The following is a 17,104-nucleotide window of genomic DNA, read 5'->3' as shown; positions in this document are numbered from 1 at the left end:
GATAAACACAAGAGACCTTAGAATGAAGAGTGTCCAGTTTGCAGCTTCCTGTCTCTCTCTACTCATTGGCATAACCCTGGGAAAGTTGTTAATCTCTCTGTGCCTCAGATTACTTAAACACATCATTGTAATAGAAGTATGTAATTCATAGATTTTTTTTGTAAAAATTAAATTAGTTAATATGTATAAAGGTTTTAGAATAGCGCTTGACATGTATTAATGACTCAATAACTCTTTGCTAAGAGAGAGATGGGGAAAGACTCAATAAAAAATTTAACATCAACATAATAATTATGCACCTGAAGGCATAATTATACCTTCAGTTTTCCAGTGATGGTTTTAGAAGTGAGAGAAAGAACATAATCAGGACTGTGCTCTAAGTACAACACAACATCAGATGAAGAAAATAAATGAAAACAAAGTTTTAATGTCTATTGCAATAATATTTCAATGTCTATTGTGGAGAGAAGCAATAGAAGACAAAATTAGGTTGTAGGCAAGAATAGAAGAAGGGGGACCCAGATGTTTCATGTGTTGCAGTAGAAGTTACTGAATTTTGTGTGGTTTGAATAGGGGAAGACGTGAGTAGGATAATTTAAGAATGTGTCTTTTTTTTTTTTTTTTTTTTTAGTTTTTGAGAGTAGAGGTAAAAACAAAAATATAGATATCTTCAAGAAAAACTATTACCTAGATGGGAGGAATAAAATCTGTTTAATGCTGTATACATGCATATAATAGCCTGACTAATGGCTCCCAAAGATACCAGATCCTAATCCCGTGAGCCTGCATATATTACCTAATATGGAAAAGAGTCAAGCACATGTGATTCATTTAAGAATCTTGAGATGCGGAAGGATTTGACATAAAAGAGGAGAAATGATATGGACACGGAGGCAGAAATTGGAGTGGTGTGGTCAGATTCCAAAAAATCGGGCAACCACTAGAAGGAAAAAACAAGGAAGGGAATCTCTAGCTCTCTAAAGCCTATGGGTGGGAGGGTGGGGGGAGGAGAAGATCTACCAGCATCTTGATTTCAGTGTAGTAAAGCTGATTTTAGATTTCTGGCCTCCAACACTCTGAGAAAAAAAAAGTTTCTGCGGTTTGTAGCTATAAAGCTCATGGTAATTTATCACAGCAGCCACAGAGATCTAATATTGCTTGCCACTAGGGTTCTGGGTAAATTGTAAATGTAGTCTGGCATAAATAAAAAGATAGAGACTGTAGAAGCACAAAATTGCTATGAGATCTGTTAGAAGACTCGAGGAAGTGATTGAGAACCTACTAGGACAGACACCAAATGAGAGCCAATTATAGATCTGAAAAGAGGTAGCTATTGGCTCAGCATTCAGTAGAACATTGCATCAGATGGAGACATCCATCACTGCAGTGGGACAACTTGATGAGGTCATGAATTTCCAACCATTAAAACCAGGCATTTATCACACAACTATTCAAACTCCATTCCACTTTGTTTAGAAGATTATATAAAATTATGATAACCATGCTATAAACTGACAACAACATGTCCAATGCTTTTCCCCACGGTTCATTACATCAAGATTTCCCTTTTCTTGATAATGATTACTGTTACTGCTGAATGTAGCCCCTTTGGAATTCTCTTCCTAACGTACTCTACTAACATAAACAAGCAAATAAGTGAGTCTATACCTCTCTCAAACTTCTTCTGTAATAGTAATATAGCAAAATAGTCTATTGTTGAGTATATTTCCAAGGACTACTCAATCATTCTATAATATTGCTATTTTTTTCAACGTTCCAAATGTTTCTTCTTCTTTTCAGTAATGATTATCCTACTTCATTTCATATATGACTTACTGAATATTTATATAATTCTTTATTCACACACATATTTAGCCTGACAAAGAAAAATAAATTAAATATTGCTTTAAACCTCATGTTCTAGCCAGATACCTTTTAGGTAAACTTAGGAAGTTTCAATTATGCCATGTCTTGCATCTATGTGTGTCTGGTGTGTGTGTGTGTGTGTGTGTGTGTGTGTGTGTGTGTGTGTGTGTGTGTGTGTGTGCTATAAGTTCCTGCAATTTAGTGATATGATATATCTAAAATTATCATCTGTATAAAGGGTTAATTAGAAAAAAAGTGCTTTGTAGTCTTTTTAGAACATTTAAAATTAAAAATCCAATACACTTCACATACTATAAGTTTACTAAATGCTCTGCTAAATTAAAATTTTGTTTTATAAAGTGTAATCATTAAACAACATACATCCTTGGTAAAAAATTTTTTCATGTCATTTATGCATATCCAGTTTTAAAGAGTGTTTGTCTAGGATGACTGATACATAGCACAGTTTTTCTGCAGACAACTTATCAATTCACCATGTCTGTTAACTCCCTAAAATAGTCTCAACTCTGTTTGTGAAGGTATTCATAGATTCATCCTAAAAATATTTACTAAGAATATACTGTCAGGCCCTGTATTAGTTTCCAGAACAGACCTGGTCCTGTCCTCCTGAGCTTACTGATAACCAGGTGGTAATATTAAAATGTGTTGGGTGTTTTGGTAAAGACATTACAGGGCACTATGAGAACATACGTCAAGGGAATAAGCATACCCTTGTCTCAAGTTCATGAAAAGTCTTTCATAGACAATGTATTTTAACTTGAGACAAAAATGAGTATGAATAAGTAAAATTAAGGAGATCATGGAGAGTGTTGCAGGCAGAGGGAACAACATGCACAAAAGTCTAGAGGCAAGATAAAGCCAAAATTTTCTAAAGAACTGAAGTCATGTAAATAGAATAGTCAAGAAATGAAAATAGAGAACAAAGGCATAACCAATTGTGTCAAGGAGTTACAGAGATTGGGGACAATTGAGGTAAGTAGGAGAGTGACAGCATTCAATTTTTATTTTCAGAAAGTTACTTTATTTGTTCAATGGGGAACAGACTGGAAAGAATAAGAACCCGGGACAGAGATAATGGCCACCTGATTTGAGGTGGTAGAAGTGTGGATGGGAGAAAAATATTTGTTTTAGATAGACCGGACATGTTTCACTGTGCAGAGTAGAAGACAGAGAAAAACCATGATTTCTGGCTTGTGCAACTTAATGAATGAGAGAGTCATTTTGAGTTAGAACACTAGGGAAGATCTACAATTTTGAGAAAAATATATAAATCCAGTTTCAGGCAGGTTGAATTTAACATACTAGCGAGAAATTTAGCTGAAAATGTCAAGCGGGTGAGTGGATACATGTCCCACCAATCTAGTACAGCTTAGTGAGAGGTTTGGGTTAGACCTTTAGGTCTGGAAGTCATCATTTATTCAGCCCTTCATTAAAAAATATTTTCTGGCCGGGTTCGGTGGTTCAGCCTGTAATCCCGCACTTTGGGAGGCCGAGGTGAGTGGATTGCCTGAGCCCGTGGATTCGAGACCTGCCTGGGCAACTTGGCAAAACCTCATCTCTACAATAAAAATAAAAAAATTAGCCGGGTGTGGTAGTGCGCGCCTGTAGTTCCAGCTACTTGGAAGGCTGAGGCGGAAGGATCGCCGGAGCCCAGCAGGTCGAGGCTGCGGTGGCCTGGAGTGGCCACTGCACTCCAGTCTGGGTGACAGAGTGAGACTCCAACTCAAAATATATATATATATATATATATATATATATTCTAATTGTTTATTATGTGTCTTTAGCACATAAAAGTAGCTGAAGCCACAGAAAGAGTAAAAGTGGCAGAAAAAGTGGCAGAGACAATGATATAGGGTAAGATGAACAAAAGGCCACAGAATCACATAAACACTAATAGGCTGACAATGGGCTGAAATAAGAGGAAACCACGCAGGATATGTAGAAGTAGAAGTTACAGATGTGGAAAAGAAAACACAGCAAAATCCAAAAACATATTGTTGTTATAGGAGCTCATGAGGCAAAAGTGTATTAGGAGTGAGGAGAGAAGAAGCAGGATAGAGAGCTATTGACAGAAAAAGTCAGATGAAAACTATACTGGATTTCATGACATCTAGGTCATCACTATGTGAGCAGTCTGATTAGAGTATTGGGTGTTAAAGTCACACTACAGTGAGTCAAAAACAGAGTAAGATAACCAATGAAAAGTGTTAGGTGTTTACCATTTTAAGATGAGATAGAAATGAATAAGCTGGTGCTAATATGTAAATACTCTGGGATAACCTTCAGAAGCCTTTAACCAGAAGATGTGGTAAAAGTCCTTTGAAGGTTCTCTGAAGTTTCTACAATTATCACCTCCTCTGTACAAATGGAACATGACTAAACTGAAAATTCTTGCTATTCTACTATAATAAGAAAGGATTGATTACTTACTTTCAAATTTTGCAAATTGACCATAAACGTACAGTACAGCTAGCCAGAATGTAAGCATTTATCTATAGTCTTAGATTGTTTTTAAATCTCTGAAAATACACACTTGATATTTTCTCATTGGTTTACTGGCCTATTTTACTCCTGATATCTTTCAAGTGTCAGGTAATTTTTAAGATTTTCTAAGAAAATTATAAAAAATCAAATCCCAGAAGCTGATCCTTTTTCACTATAACTTATGCTGCAATCTAATTTCAGTTTTAATTCACAGTGTCTTGGTTATTTTTTTCACAATTGTTATGTCTCAAGTTTCTAAAGGAAACCTCTTACATCAACTGGAGAAACAGGAATCTTATTGTAGTAGTTAGGGAAGTTGTTTTTATGAATGCTAGAAAATGTAATATTCTATGAAGCATAATTACTTTCCGAAATGTAATATTCTGTGAAGCATAATTACCTTCCGTAGAGTATATACTGATTCAGCAGTAAGAAGTCATCAATTCATCCAGAAAAAATATCTTTGTAAAGTAGAGTAACTGACCAAATTTCTCTCCCCTTCCCCCCCAAAATGTTGACAACTGAAATAACATGACAAAGCCGGACTCAGTGGCTCCGCCTGTAATCCCGTGCCTTTGGGAGGCTGAGGTGAGTGGATTGCCTGAGCCCGCGGGTTCGAGACCCACCTGGGCAGCGAGACCTCATCTCTACAATAAATAAAAAAATCAGCAGGGCGTGGTAGCGCATGCCTATAATTCTGGCTACTTGGAAGGCTGAGGTGGAAGGATCGCCGGAGCCCAGCAGGTCGAGGCTGCGGTGGCCGGGAGCGGCCCCTGCACTCCAGTCTGGGTGACAGAGTGAGACTCCAACTCAAAAAAAAATGACAGATACTATTGATTTCCTATAAAAGAGTACTCTCTCTTCTTTGCTAGCAGAGACCTGGTCTAACTCAATTAAACAAGAGATGTGTACATCAGAGGAGGCTGTCTACTCGAGCACTTAATATTGTTTTATCTAAGCCAAACCACAGTAAGTTTGTGGTTACTACCCCGTGTATGGTTAGAAGTGGATCTGATTGAAATTTTGGTCAACAAGACAGGAGGGAAAGTCTGCTAACAAGTTTCTTGAAAAGCTTTCTTAACCATTGAACACATTCACGAGATAGAAATGTTCCCTTTTAGCTGTTGGCCATGGCTATACAAAGCTGTAATGCCTAAAGCTTTTACAGTCACCTCAAGACCTCAAGAAGGGAAACCCAGGAACTAAAGGCAAAATGCTGAGAATGTAAGAACAGAGAGACGGAAATAACTCAAATCGGGAAAGACAAAATTCAGCCTCTGCAATAAACAACCCTTAAATCTTTTTACCTCAAGATTCTGTGTAATATAGAGCAACACCTCTTTTTTGTATTGCTAAAGTCATCTTGAATTGGCTTTCTTTTAATTGCATATTAAAAATTGTATAATAAATACATTTGTATTAATTTCAACCATAGCAGTCAAAATCACTTGCTAAATTTTTAGAAATAATGTTCATTCTGTCATCTCTGAAAAGATTAACTTAAAGCATACAATAAAAAGAAGAAAAATTTAAAAATCCTTACTTGAATGCCAGCTCCCTCTGGCACTGTGATCTTCCATACACAATTCAGATTGTTGTCATAAGGCTCAGGGTATCCAGGAGACAAAATAGTCCCTTTGCGCTTAGTTAAAATTCCACCACAGGGCACTAAAATAAAGCAGTCCAAGAGAGGGAGTTATTTCTAATGCAAAGTATTAAAATGTGAGAAAAGGTCAGAGATAACATTTTAGACAGAGACTAGACTTGCAAACAAAATTAAATCATACTGTTTTAAAAACTCATGAGAACAATGAAAATATAGTTTCTTTATACCATAAAATATTTAAAAATGAAATAGCATTAATGAGCTTTCAATGGCTTATCTAAAATCTTACAATTAACTCAATAACATATTATCTGTATTATATTACTAACAAGTGCATTGACTAAATTCACCTTAAAATATCTCACTTTTAGATATAAAATGTTTTGAAGTATTATTTTAAATTATTTGGTGCTTCCCTCTTCAAGCATCCTTTAAAGAGCAATAGCATCCATTGAAAAGTAATGAGGATAATGACAATTATGTTATGATCATAATATTTATATAGAATAGTGCATTTTAAGTATTTCAACTCATTTGAGCCTTTCAATGATCCAGTGAGATAGGAAGGAATAAATATTTTCCCTATCCTACAGTTGAGGAAATGAGGTGGAGTCATTAAGACGCTGTCTTGCCCAAGATCACCTAATAAAAGATGAAGCTGGGATTTGAACCCTAGCAGTTTGGAATCAGAGCCCATGTTCTTAGGTGGGAATGAGGATACTTGATATGGCCCCAATTTGGTTACTTCCAGTACAACTAATAAAAGAAATATTAAGTATTGACTACTCTGAAGTCAATAAAGGCTTACATCACTTTTTAAGGTACTAATCTGAAGTTAAAATTCTCATATCACTAATAGTATCAGCTTGATTTTGGGCAAGCTCTAACTCACAACTCTTAAATCTAACTCAAAGACTCTTAAACATGTTTCTCAAGCTCTCTGAAACACAGATACCTTATCTGTAAAATGCTCATATTATTGTTTCTAAAAAACTTTTGTGAAAAATATGGACAAATGAAAAAGTACACAAAGAAACTAGCACATTGCTTGATACACAATAAGGAGTCAATCAATTATATTTCCTTTTGCTACAATTTTTGTTACTTTATGTACCAATGATGCTCTGCTCCTTGGGAATTTGTCCTACTTTGGCTATAATGGTAAGATATAGGATGTATGTTTTGTACTAATAATAAAAAAGTGAATTGTAGTTTTGTGCCACTTTCAAAGCCAAATGCAGAAACTTAGGGTAATTATAAAAAAAAAAGTACTGCAAAGCTTTTTAATAATGTGATGATGTATTTTAAAAGAAAACTATTTTGTATTTTCTTATAAATCTTTGTTATTGGGTTATATACAAATTCAATTTAAATTAATCAGAAATAACTGAACTCATTTAGGACAAAAAGCAAAAGTTTTGCATGATTTGAGAATAGCAAGAAAGTGGTGGAAGAAGAAATTTAAAAGTTCATCCCAAAAAATAGAAGAAAAAATATGGTGGATGAAGTGCTGATCTTGAGATGAAAGAAAATACTTGTTAGACACTCTTCCCCTCCATCCTCACTGCCATTACCTTACCTCATTCTCATTTTTCTTTTCTTTTCTTTTCTTTTTTTACTACATAAATCACCTCATTGGCCTCCCTGTGGCTGGTACATTTTCCATGTATTATTACAGTTTCCAAATTACTGTCAAAATGATCTTTCTAAAATTAAAATATGACATGTTACTTCTCTGCTGAAAATCCTTCAAAAATCTTTCCATTCCCTTAACTCTACAGATGACTATAGTTAATTGTATTAGCCTCTAACTTCACCTCCAGGTTTGTATATAACTATAATTTCCTAATACCTCACCACCCCAAGCCCCTGTTCTAGTGCAGCCTTCTAAAACTCACATGCTTTCTTAATGCTGTCACTTGGTTTGTCCTTTTTTCACATAGTTGATATCTACCTATCTGTGGACAATGTGGATATTGACTCTTTAGCCCTGCATGACTACCCTCTGTGTTAAGTGCCCCACGGTTTCCCAGAGCCTTGGTGCTTTCCTGTACAACTTTATCATACTATGCTTCCATATTCTTTTTATATGTTAAACTCTTCCTCCCGCAGATTCAATTCTGAGAAGACAAGTGAAAGAGTCGGCTGGTACAAGGTGGGCCAGAGCCGGTGCCAGGACCCTGGGAATAATGCATGATTGCAACCAAGTAAGAAAGTACAAGCAAGTAAAGTTTATCAGTCACCTTTCACAGACTGAAAAGGGGGCCAACACTCAGAGGTGAGTGTGGCTTCGAAGGGCCATGAAATGAGTATGTAGAAGGGCTTTTGGGTAGGGGGCTTTGGGCCCAAAGGAGTGTCCAGGGTTAGGGACCTTTGATGCTGATTTTAGTCACATGAATCTTAGATCTTGATGTTGCCAGACATTAGCATTTCATACCCTCAGGTGGTGGGCTGGATGGCAGGAGACAAAGGGTGGTGGTTTTCCTGTAAGAGACTTTGTCAGACATTTGCCAACTGCAAACTCCTTAACCAAAGATGGTTTTATTATCATTTCTATGTCTTTGACCTTCTGCCTTGACAAGGAACCTGAAAGTTTACTATAGATTATTATGCTAAATCATGAATTGAAAATTTGGGCTGTCCTAGTCTTGCATTTGATGGAGATTTACCAAAGGAGTGGCATAGGCTGCCAGGCCACTTGGCTTGGCCTGCAGTAGAATGTCTAAATGCTTTCTAATGACTATGCCGAGGCCAAAAGACTAAACTAAGAATAAGCTAAGTTTCTTCTAGGTTTCTATAGGTACCTCCTTTCAATGATCTAATTACCTCTTTGTCTGGAACTCTGCATACTGTGGTGCCAAGATTCTAACTCTTTTGCTCTAGGCATTATAGATTTTCCTTCCATGTTGCTACTGAGACAAGCTATCCACTCTTCTTCCATTCTCTCTTTCTTATATGCCTTCAAGATTTTGTCCTCACCACCCTATGAAATGATTATGTCAAAGTCACCAAAATATTCATGTTGTGATATGATCAATTCTTAATTTGCATTTTACTGTACACATGAGCAATTATCTCTCACTATTGATTACTCCATCTGTTTGAGCCTTTCTTTGCTTGGCCATCAGAACAAGCACACACTTTCCTGACTGGCAGCACACCAAATATATATATATATATATCATCCTCCTCCATGCAACTTGATTCCCCAGACTATCTCCTTATTCTAATCACTAGCCTTTCAATGATGACATCCACTTCTATGTTTATATACTTTGATTACTAGATGTTTATCTTTAGTCATGACTTCTACGTTGAGTTGTTCAATAATATTACTAATAGACATCCCAAAATTAATATGTCTAAAGTAATACTTTTAAAAGCCTTCCTCATTCTCTCTCCTCCATCTCAGTAAATGTGACCAACATCCACCCAATTCTTAGGCCATAAGCTTAAGACCTTATTGATTCCCCTTTCTGACATTCAAGTTCATATTTATATCTATGTTCAATCTGTCAGTAAACACTGTCAACTCCACCTTAAAAATATATCCCAAAGCTTGCCAATTCTAATCACTTTGACCACAATCTTTCTATCTAAATCACCATTACCTTTCCCCTCTACTTCACAGTAGGCTCCTAATCAGTCACACTGCTTCTACTCCATTCCTTCTTATACTAAATATAGTGATTTTTTTTTAAGAAGCTGAATAAGATCATATCATTCCCTTGCTCAAGGAATTCCCACAGTACCTAGAGAAACTTCCAACTCACCATGGCCTTCAAGGCTCCATATGAATGGGACTCCGTTCTGCCTCTCTGAAGTCATCTCCTATCTCTCTTTGTCACCATTCACTGTGTTCCAGACACCTGGAATTCTAGCTGTAACTTGAACATGTCAAGATCTCTCTTCCTTTCATGCTCCACACACTCACTCACTATCAGGACTTTATGCACTCCTCTCTTTATTTATGTCATTCAGGTGCATTCTCTGGACGTTCCCTTGTAACTCAAGCTCTGGCTTTATTTTTCACTATAATAATTACCACTACTCAAAAGAAGATAATATATTTGTTGATTTCTTCTGTCTCCCTCCACTAAAATGTAAAATGTAAATGCAAAAAGTAGGAGCAAGGATCATGTTATTCAGCACTATACTATGCTGCCAGTGCCTAGAATGATGTCTGGTGTTTAGTAAGCACTCAAAAAATGCTGGTTGAATAAGCTGTTGATGTATGTCTGACAAAGGCCTAACATCTAGGAGCTACAAGGAACTCAAACATGCTGAAAAGAAAAAAACAAACAGCCTCATTACAAAGTGGGAAAAAGATATGAATAGATACTTCTCAAAAAAAGACATATGAGCAGCCAACAGATACATGAAAAATGTTCAGCCTCACTAGTCATCAAAGAAAGGCAAACTGAAACCATGCTGAGCTATCACCTAACTCCTGTCAGGATGACTTTCATCAATAACTCAAAAAACAACAGATGCTGGAGAGGATGCGGCAAAAAAGAAACACTTCCACACTGTTGGTGGGTGTGTAAACTAGTACAGCCTTTGTGGAAAACAGTGTGGCAATTCCTAAAAGATCTGAAAATCGACCTTCCATACAACCCCTCAATCCCCCTACTGGGAATATACCCAGAAGAACTCAAATCACTCTATAAAAAAGATGGGAACCAACTGCGCTGTCCATCACAAGAGGACTGGATAAATATATATATATATATGGTACATATACACGATGGAATATTACACAGCCATAAAGAAGAACAAAATCATGAACTTCACAGAAACCTGGATGGACTTGGAATTTATAATCCTGAGTGATCTTTCACAGAAACAAAGAACTGTGTATCACATGTTCTCACTCATAATACTATAATCTCACTCATAATACCATAAGACTATAAGAGAATGATTGGCAGTAGTGGGAAACTGCTGGGAAGGGGGTGGAAAAGTGGGATTGGCCAGGGTGGGAATCTGCCTGGGGTGAGGGGCACATCTCATTAACAAGGGTACCTATATAATGAACATTTGTATGTCTAACCCTGAATTTTACCCCACATCTTTAAAATTTTTAAAAAAATTTTTTAAAAAGAATAAGCTTGTTGAAAGACTGGTTGTATATCTATCTACATATATCTTGCAGTTACAAGTTACCTCTTTACCATTCTTGCATCATGTATCTCACTGTTTTACTAAATAAGCCATATTTGTCAAACTCTACTTCAATTCCTTTTTTTAACCAAAAAAAGCTATAAAAATATTCCCAAACAAGCAATATACACATACAAAATATTTTACAAGTTTTACACCATATATTGCATTCAGTTATAAAACATTTATATTATTTTTAATCTAACATTTGCATTCTATTTTTAAAAGATATATGATGTTTCCCTTCTGATCAGTATTACACAATATAATACATGGATTTTAAAAATAGGCTTTGGAATCAAATAGCCTGAGTTCAAATCTAATTCTACTTTTGTCTCTAAACCAAAGGGGTTTTACTCTCTGTAAAAGAAGGATAATCATATTCACTTCTTAGAGTTGACATCAATATTAAATGAGATAATGCTTAATTGCATTTCATATAAATACTAATGATTGCTCTTTATTATTATAGTGCATAACTTTTTCATGGATGAATGAATAAGTGATCTTGTATATATTTCTTCATCAATTTCCTTCCCACTCTAAGGAAAGATGAAATAGACAGGTGTTGCCATGGAGATTTCCAAGTAAAAGCAATTCTCTGTGGCTCTCTAAAAGACTTGAAAAAACAGACCCAGATAAGGGTGATCAGATAAGTAGCTAATTAAAGACTTTTGCCTGAGAAGAGTAGGTTTGGGCTTCAGAGGTTTTTCAAAAAAGACCTCCCACTAACAGAAGAATTTAGGCCTAAAGCCATATATTGTCAAAGCTATTAGTGGCTGCAGGGGGTTATTTGAATCACAGAATCTCAGAGGAAGAAGAGCCTGGGGTTTTATGAGACTGAAGATTTTAAGAAATTTGAAGTGTAACAAGGTCAAATTTGCAAGATAAAAACTCAGTCTTCAGCAGAAGTTTTATTTTTCAGTTCTGTATTTATTTATTCCAAGTTCAATAATTTTAGTAAAATATTATTGTATTTTATTTTAATTTATCTAAGAATACCTTGCACTATAATTTTGTATGAGTTTATTAATACTGTCAATATCCCAGTTGTTAAAATTTGCAGATCCTCTAATTTAGTACTGAACATTTTAATGATAAGCACAGTGCACATATCATGTCTAATAGGGCTGCTCTCCAGTCCACAACATGGCAGCGTGTGCAAAATAACTGAACATTTTCTTGTGCTTTACTATAATGGGAAAAACTTGAAAGTGTTGATAGTAATAAAAATAACTGCGAAACAAAAACAATACGATTGAAATGGAAATCATTAGGTATGTAGAAAACAGTATTCTCAGTATTCTCTTGGTTTCAATCAGATACTCACTTGGCTTAAGCTGTTAACAGCATTCATTGAACTGTGAAAACAATCAACTTGTATAAAACCCTGTAAATAGACTGTCAAAGATTATATCTATACTGTAAAGGGTAAATAGAGAATTTGTTCTCTCAGAATAAAATGTAAAACTATTACTTGTGCTTTATATATATAGATATCTTTCCTACAGATCTAAGAAAAGGTTGAAAGTTCTGCTTTGTAAAAGTCTAAACAAGCAAAGTGAGCAAGAGCAGCACCACGTGGTGGAATACTGAAAGTAAAAATGCATGTAGCTCATATTCTGGGAGTTGGCCAGAGCTGTTAGAGACTCTGCAAATATTCAGGACATAACTACAGTTATTTGCTTAAAAAAAAAAAAACACACATTCACTGAAAACTGTCCATTGAATGCCTCTTATATATCAGATATTATTTGAGCAAAAAAACACAATAGAGTGGCGGGGGAAAAGGGGCAGATTAAGACAGATTAAGACATTTAACAAAAACCAGAAACTATATATGATATGGTAGATGGATGCTGAAAGAAAAAGCAGAGTAATAGTACAGAGAGTGAATGGCAAACGGGTGGCAGAAAACACAAAGACCAAGTAAGATAATTGAGGAGACTAGAATGAAATTATTCTGTGAAACAAAAAGGTAGCCAAGGCCTAAGTGCTCTAACTAGGGGGAAGAGGAACTTCTAATGTCTTGAGTCAGGTAATGTTTTATGCAGATGAATATGTTAAAAGTGACTCCAAACTAAAGAGAATGATTTAATATCAACTTAATATAGTTTTGTACTTGACTCTCATATTTGAATCTATAAGACATCAAGTTTCTTTTACTTTAAGATATTTTAGGACATGACCATTTTTTATTCTGAATATTTTGAAGCTAAAAATATACACAATTAAAAACAAATGTTCAAACAATATTTTCATTTGTGTCAAGATTAGAAGTTGGACCAAATGGTCAACACAAACTGATCTATCTTTTGAATGTCATTTAGAATAATCACCTTTCTATTTCTTGTCTCACACAGATCCATATAATCATCTGTTATACAGCCAACTTTCTGGATTTATACCTGTTCTATAAATAAGAATATTTTTGAAATGGTATAAGGTCATATGTCCTTTTCGTGTGATCTTGGCAGGAAATGCAAGTTATCTAATACAATTTTCTTTCTCTGGCTATGTACTATCTCAGTCAGTTCTGACTGCTGTAACTGTAGTAAGGGCCTTCCCAGAACAAAGAGAAAGTAACATGATGCAATCAATGTCTAAGTGCGCATGTGTAACCTTGTTACAACCCTGTGCCATGAAATGCCCAATTGAAATGTATGTTGCTATATAAGGGGAACAAAGGGGCTAGAACGTGAAGAAAAGTGAGTGAAAAGTGTATAAGACAAGACCCTACTGCATTCGGGGCTCAGTCTTTGGATATGAATCTGCTGAGCCAGTGCCGGCACGAATAAATGCTGCTTCCTGGCAAAGAAGCCTTGGTCTCTCTCTGTAAAAGGTCCTACAACATCTCTGGCGGCTTGTCTGGAATGCAAAAACAGTTATTTCACCTCGTCACCAGGGTGTGCTCCCCGGGATGCCGGGAGAGGTGACCTCGCCTGGTGCCAGTGGACTGATTAATCCGCAGGGTACTAGCCCTCCAGGCATACCAGAGCAATGACCTGGGAGCAAAAAGAACCCAGTGAGGCCCAGAAGCCAGCCAAGGGATCACCACCCATCAGACTAGTGAGAACCTGGGTTTGATTTGGCATGCCTGCCCCTCGGAGGCAAAAGGGGAGGCAAAAGGAGAGGTCTGAACCTCTCAGAGTTGCCCAAATAGTCCCATAGGGGACGAAACATGACTCTAAGGCACTAGGCAGTGCGTTGGAGATGTTGTATGAGTGCGAGTGAATGAGATGCTGCCTGGGAGCGAAGTGAGAGCAGAGTCCAAATCTGTGGATCCGTAGCAACCTCATAAGGCTTAGGGTGGTAGTGAAGTCAGGAGAAATTCTGAATCAAAACTTAATCAGGGGTTTATACTGACCGCCAATTGCTAAGCGATGCCTGAAATATCTCCATGAGGAGAATTGCTGGAGATGGATGAAGCGAGTACTCAACCCTTCCCTTTCCCTTTCTCATCAGTGTCTGTTATCTTTTAGAGGGAGGAAATGGGTGTCAAACAGAGTAAGCTTACCCCCCTAGAGTGTATGATAAAGAATTTCAAAAAGGAATTTTCAGGAGACTACGTTATTTAGTTGACTCCCAGAAAACTCTGGAGGTTCTGTGAAATAGATGGCCTTCCTTCAGGCTGGGCTGGCCCTCTGAGGGGTCACTCGACAAAAGAACTAGTTACCAAAGTGTTTAGAGTCATTGTGGGGGACATAGGCCATGCTGACCAATTCCCTTACATTGACTATTGATTGGCAAGGTATAGTCCTATCTCATCCACCTTGGTTAAAAGTCTGTGTAGACGAGAACTGTAAAATCATCATGGACTGAATGATGGCTCCCTCAAAATGCCGACCAGTGTCTGAGAAGCCTGTTCTGTTGGAGTAGCCCAAGGAAATCCCTGAACCTTATGTGCCATTATACCCCTCACTGCATACTGCACTCCCCGTACCTACTGCAGTCGGAGCCCCATCAGAGACTGCCCACACCCCTAAAGCCACCCCTCCCACAAAGTTACCTGAGATACCACTGGCCGCAACTACCCTAGAGATGCCAGTCCTGACTCCATATACTCTGGCCAGAAAGCACCAGGAGGACTCTGCCGGCAGCCCCCCTCCCCATAGGCACTGAGAGGCCTTACGACTGCCATTGAGAGAAACTAGAGGTCTCCTCTACTACTGTCAAAACAGCCAAATCCAAGGGGGACAATGTACTTTTATCTATCTTTACCACCACTGATCGCCTGAACTGGAAAAAACACACTCCCTTGTTCACTGAGAAGCCTCAGGCCATGATTGATCTAATGCAACCCATCATCTAGACCCACAAGCCCACTTGGACTGATTGCTGACACCTTCTCCTGACTCAGGCTACCTTAAAATGGTTAGAGGAGCCGGGCTCGGTGGCTCAGCCTGTAATCTCACGTCTTTGGGAGGCTGAGGTGAGTGGATTGCCTGAGCCCGTGGGTTCGAGACTGGCCTGGGCAGGCGAGACTTCATCTCTACAATAAATCAAAAAAATTAGCCGGGCGTGGTAGTGCGCGCCTATAGTTCCAGCTACTTGGAAGGCTGAGGCAGAAGGATCGGTGGAGCCCAGCAGGTTGAGGCTGCAGTGGCCGGGAGCGGCCACTGCACTCCAGTCTGGGCGACAGAGTGAGACTCCAACTCAAAAAAATAAAATAAAATAAAATGGTTAGAAGAGCATGCCCTCCCCCCCCCCCCCGCAGTCATGTAGGGACAGTGAATGCTCAGTTCTATGCCCAAAATCAGTTCCCTAAGAAAGACCCCCCAATGGGACCCTAAGGATGACCAGGAATTTCAAATGTTTGGGCATTACCAAGAGGCTCTTTTAAACAGTATGAAGGAAGGAGGGAAAAAGGCTGTGAATATGAGCAAAACCTCAGAAGTGCTTCAGGGACCTGAAAAAAGCCCAGGTAAATTCTATGAGAGGTTATGCAAGGCTGCAAGGCTGCAAGGCATTTCACCTTTATACCCCCCTCTTTGACCTAGAAGCAGTGGAGAATCAGCCTTTGTCAGTGAGGCTCAGGGAGACATCTGATGCAAACTATAGAAGATAGAGGGCTTTGCTGGGATGGATGCTAGTCAACTATCAGAGACCGCAACAAAGGTATTTGTCAACTGAGACCAAGAGGCCTGATAAGAAGCAGACCACAAAATGAAAAAGAAGGTAGATCTGCTTGCCACTGCCGTGGTGGAACAGTCAGGACACTCCTGGAAAATGGCTCTGCCGGGCAGGGGTCAAAGCCAGGGCCAGAGAAGGAGCCGATAAGAAGAGCCATCCACCCCAAAGATAAGATTGGGGTGAAACCAATGTGCTTGCTGTTTCCGAAAAGGTCATTGGAAAAATGAATATCCAGAGAATTACTGTCAAACTCCCTGGGGAAGAGGGAGAGGCCAGGTGGTCCAAGGATGGTACCAGCCTGCGTCCCAACAGCATGAGACCCCTGAGAATGATTTTGTTGGCGTAGCTGCTGTAAAAACTATGGGGAAGACTAGAACAAACCGGGCTCCATTTTGTTAGGCCCCCAGGAGCCTATGGTCTGAATGACTGTGGGGGGTCAGCCCCTTGACTTCGTGTTAGATACTGGGGCAGAGTATTCTGTGGTAACCCAACCTGTGGGCTCCCTCTCACAGAGACAAGCCACTATTGTGGGGCCAAGGGTGGCCAGGCTTGTCATCCCTTCTTACGGCCCCAGCAATGTAATTTAGAAGGTCATGAAGTTATTCATGAATTCCTGTGCCTCCGCAGCTGTCCTCTGGCTTTAATGGGTCAGGACCTCCTGGGAAACCTGCAAGCCCAGATAACTTTCCACTCCAACAGCCAAGCAGCTCTGACCCTGGGAAAACCTGAGGCAAAAATTATGACTCTCACGGTCTCCTGAGGAGAAGAGTGGAGTCTTTATAGTCTCATAGAAAAGCCACAACAAGGGCCTGAGCTTCTCTTAATGGTGCC

At 38.3% G+C, this 17,104-nt stretch overlaps 1 protein-coding gene across 1 annotated transcript in view; it reads right to left on the bottom strand.

Annotated features, from left to right (window-relative positions):
- Positions 1-17,104, bottom strand: part of CSMD3 (CUB and Sushi multiple domains 3) — a 509,139-nt gene that overhangs the window by 182,681 nt on the left and 309,354 nt on the right. The window contains exon 25 of the mRNA XM_021706867.1: positions 5,915-6,039. Within this exon, the coding sequence (XP_021562542.1) occupies positions 5,915-6,039 (125 nt within the window). The remainder of the gene's footprint in view (positions 1-5,914; positions 6,040-17,104) is intronic.

This window comes from Carlito syrichta, unplaced genomic scaffold, assembly GCF_000164805.1.
Source record: "Carlito syrichta isolate Samal-C Ts95f unplaced genomic scaffold, Tarsius_syrichta-2.0.1 Scaffold316182, whole genome shotgun sequence".
Lineage (NCBI taxonomy): Eukaryota > Metazoa > Chordata > Mammalia > Primates > Tarsiidae > Carlito > Carlito syrichta.
This window is presented reverse-complemented; position numbering and strand designations above follow the sequence as displayed.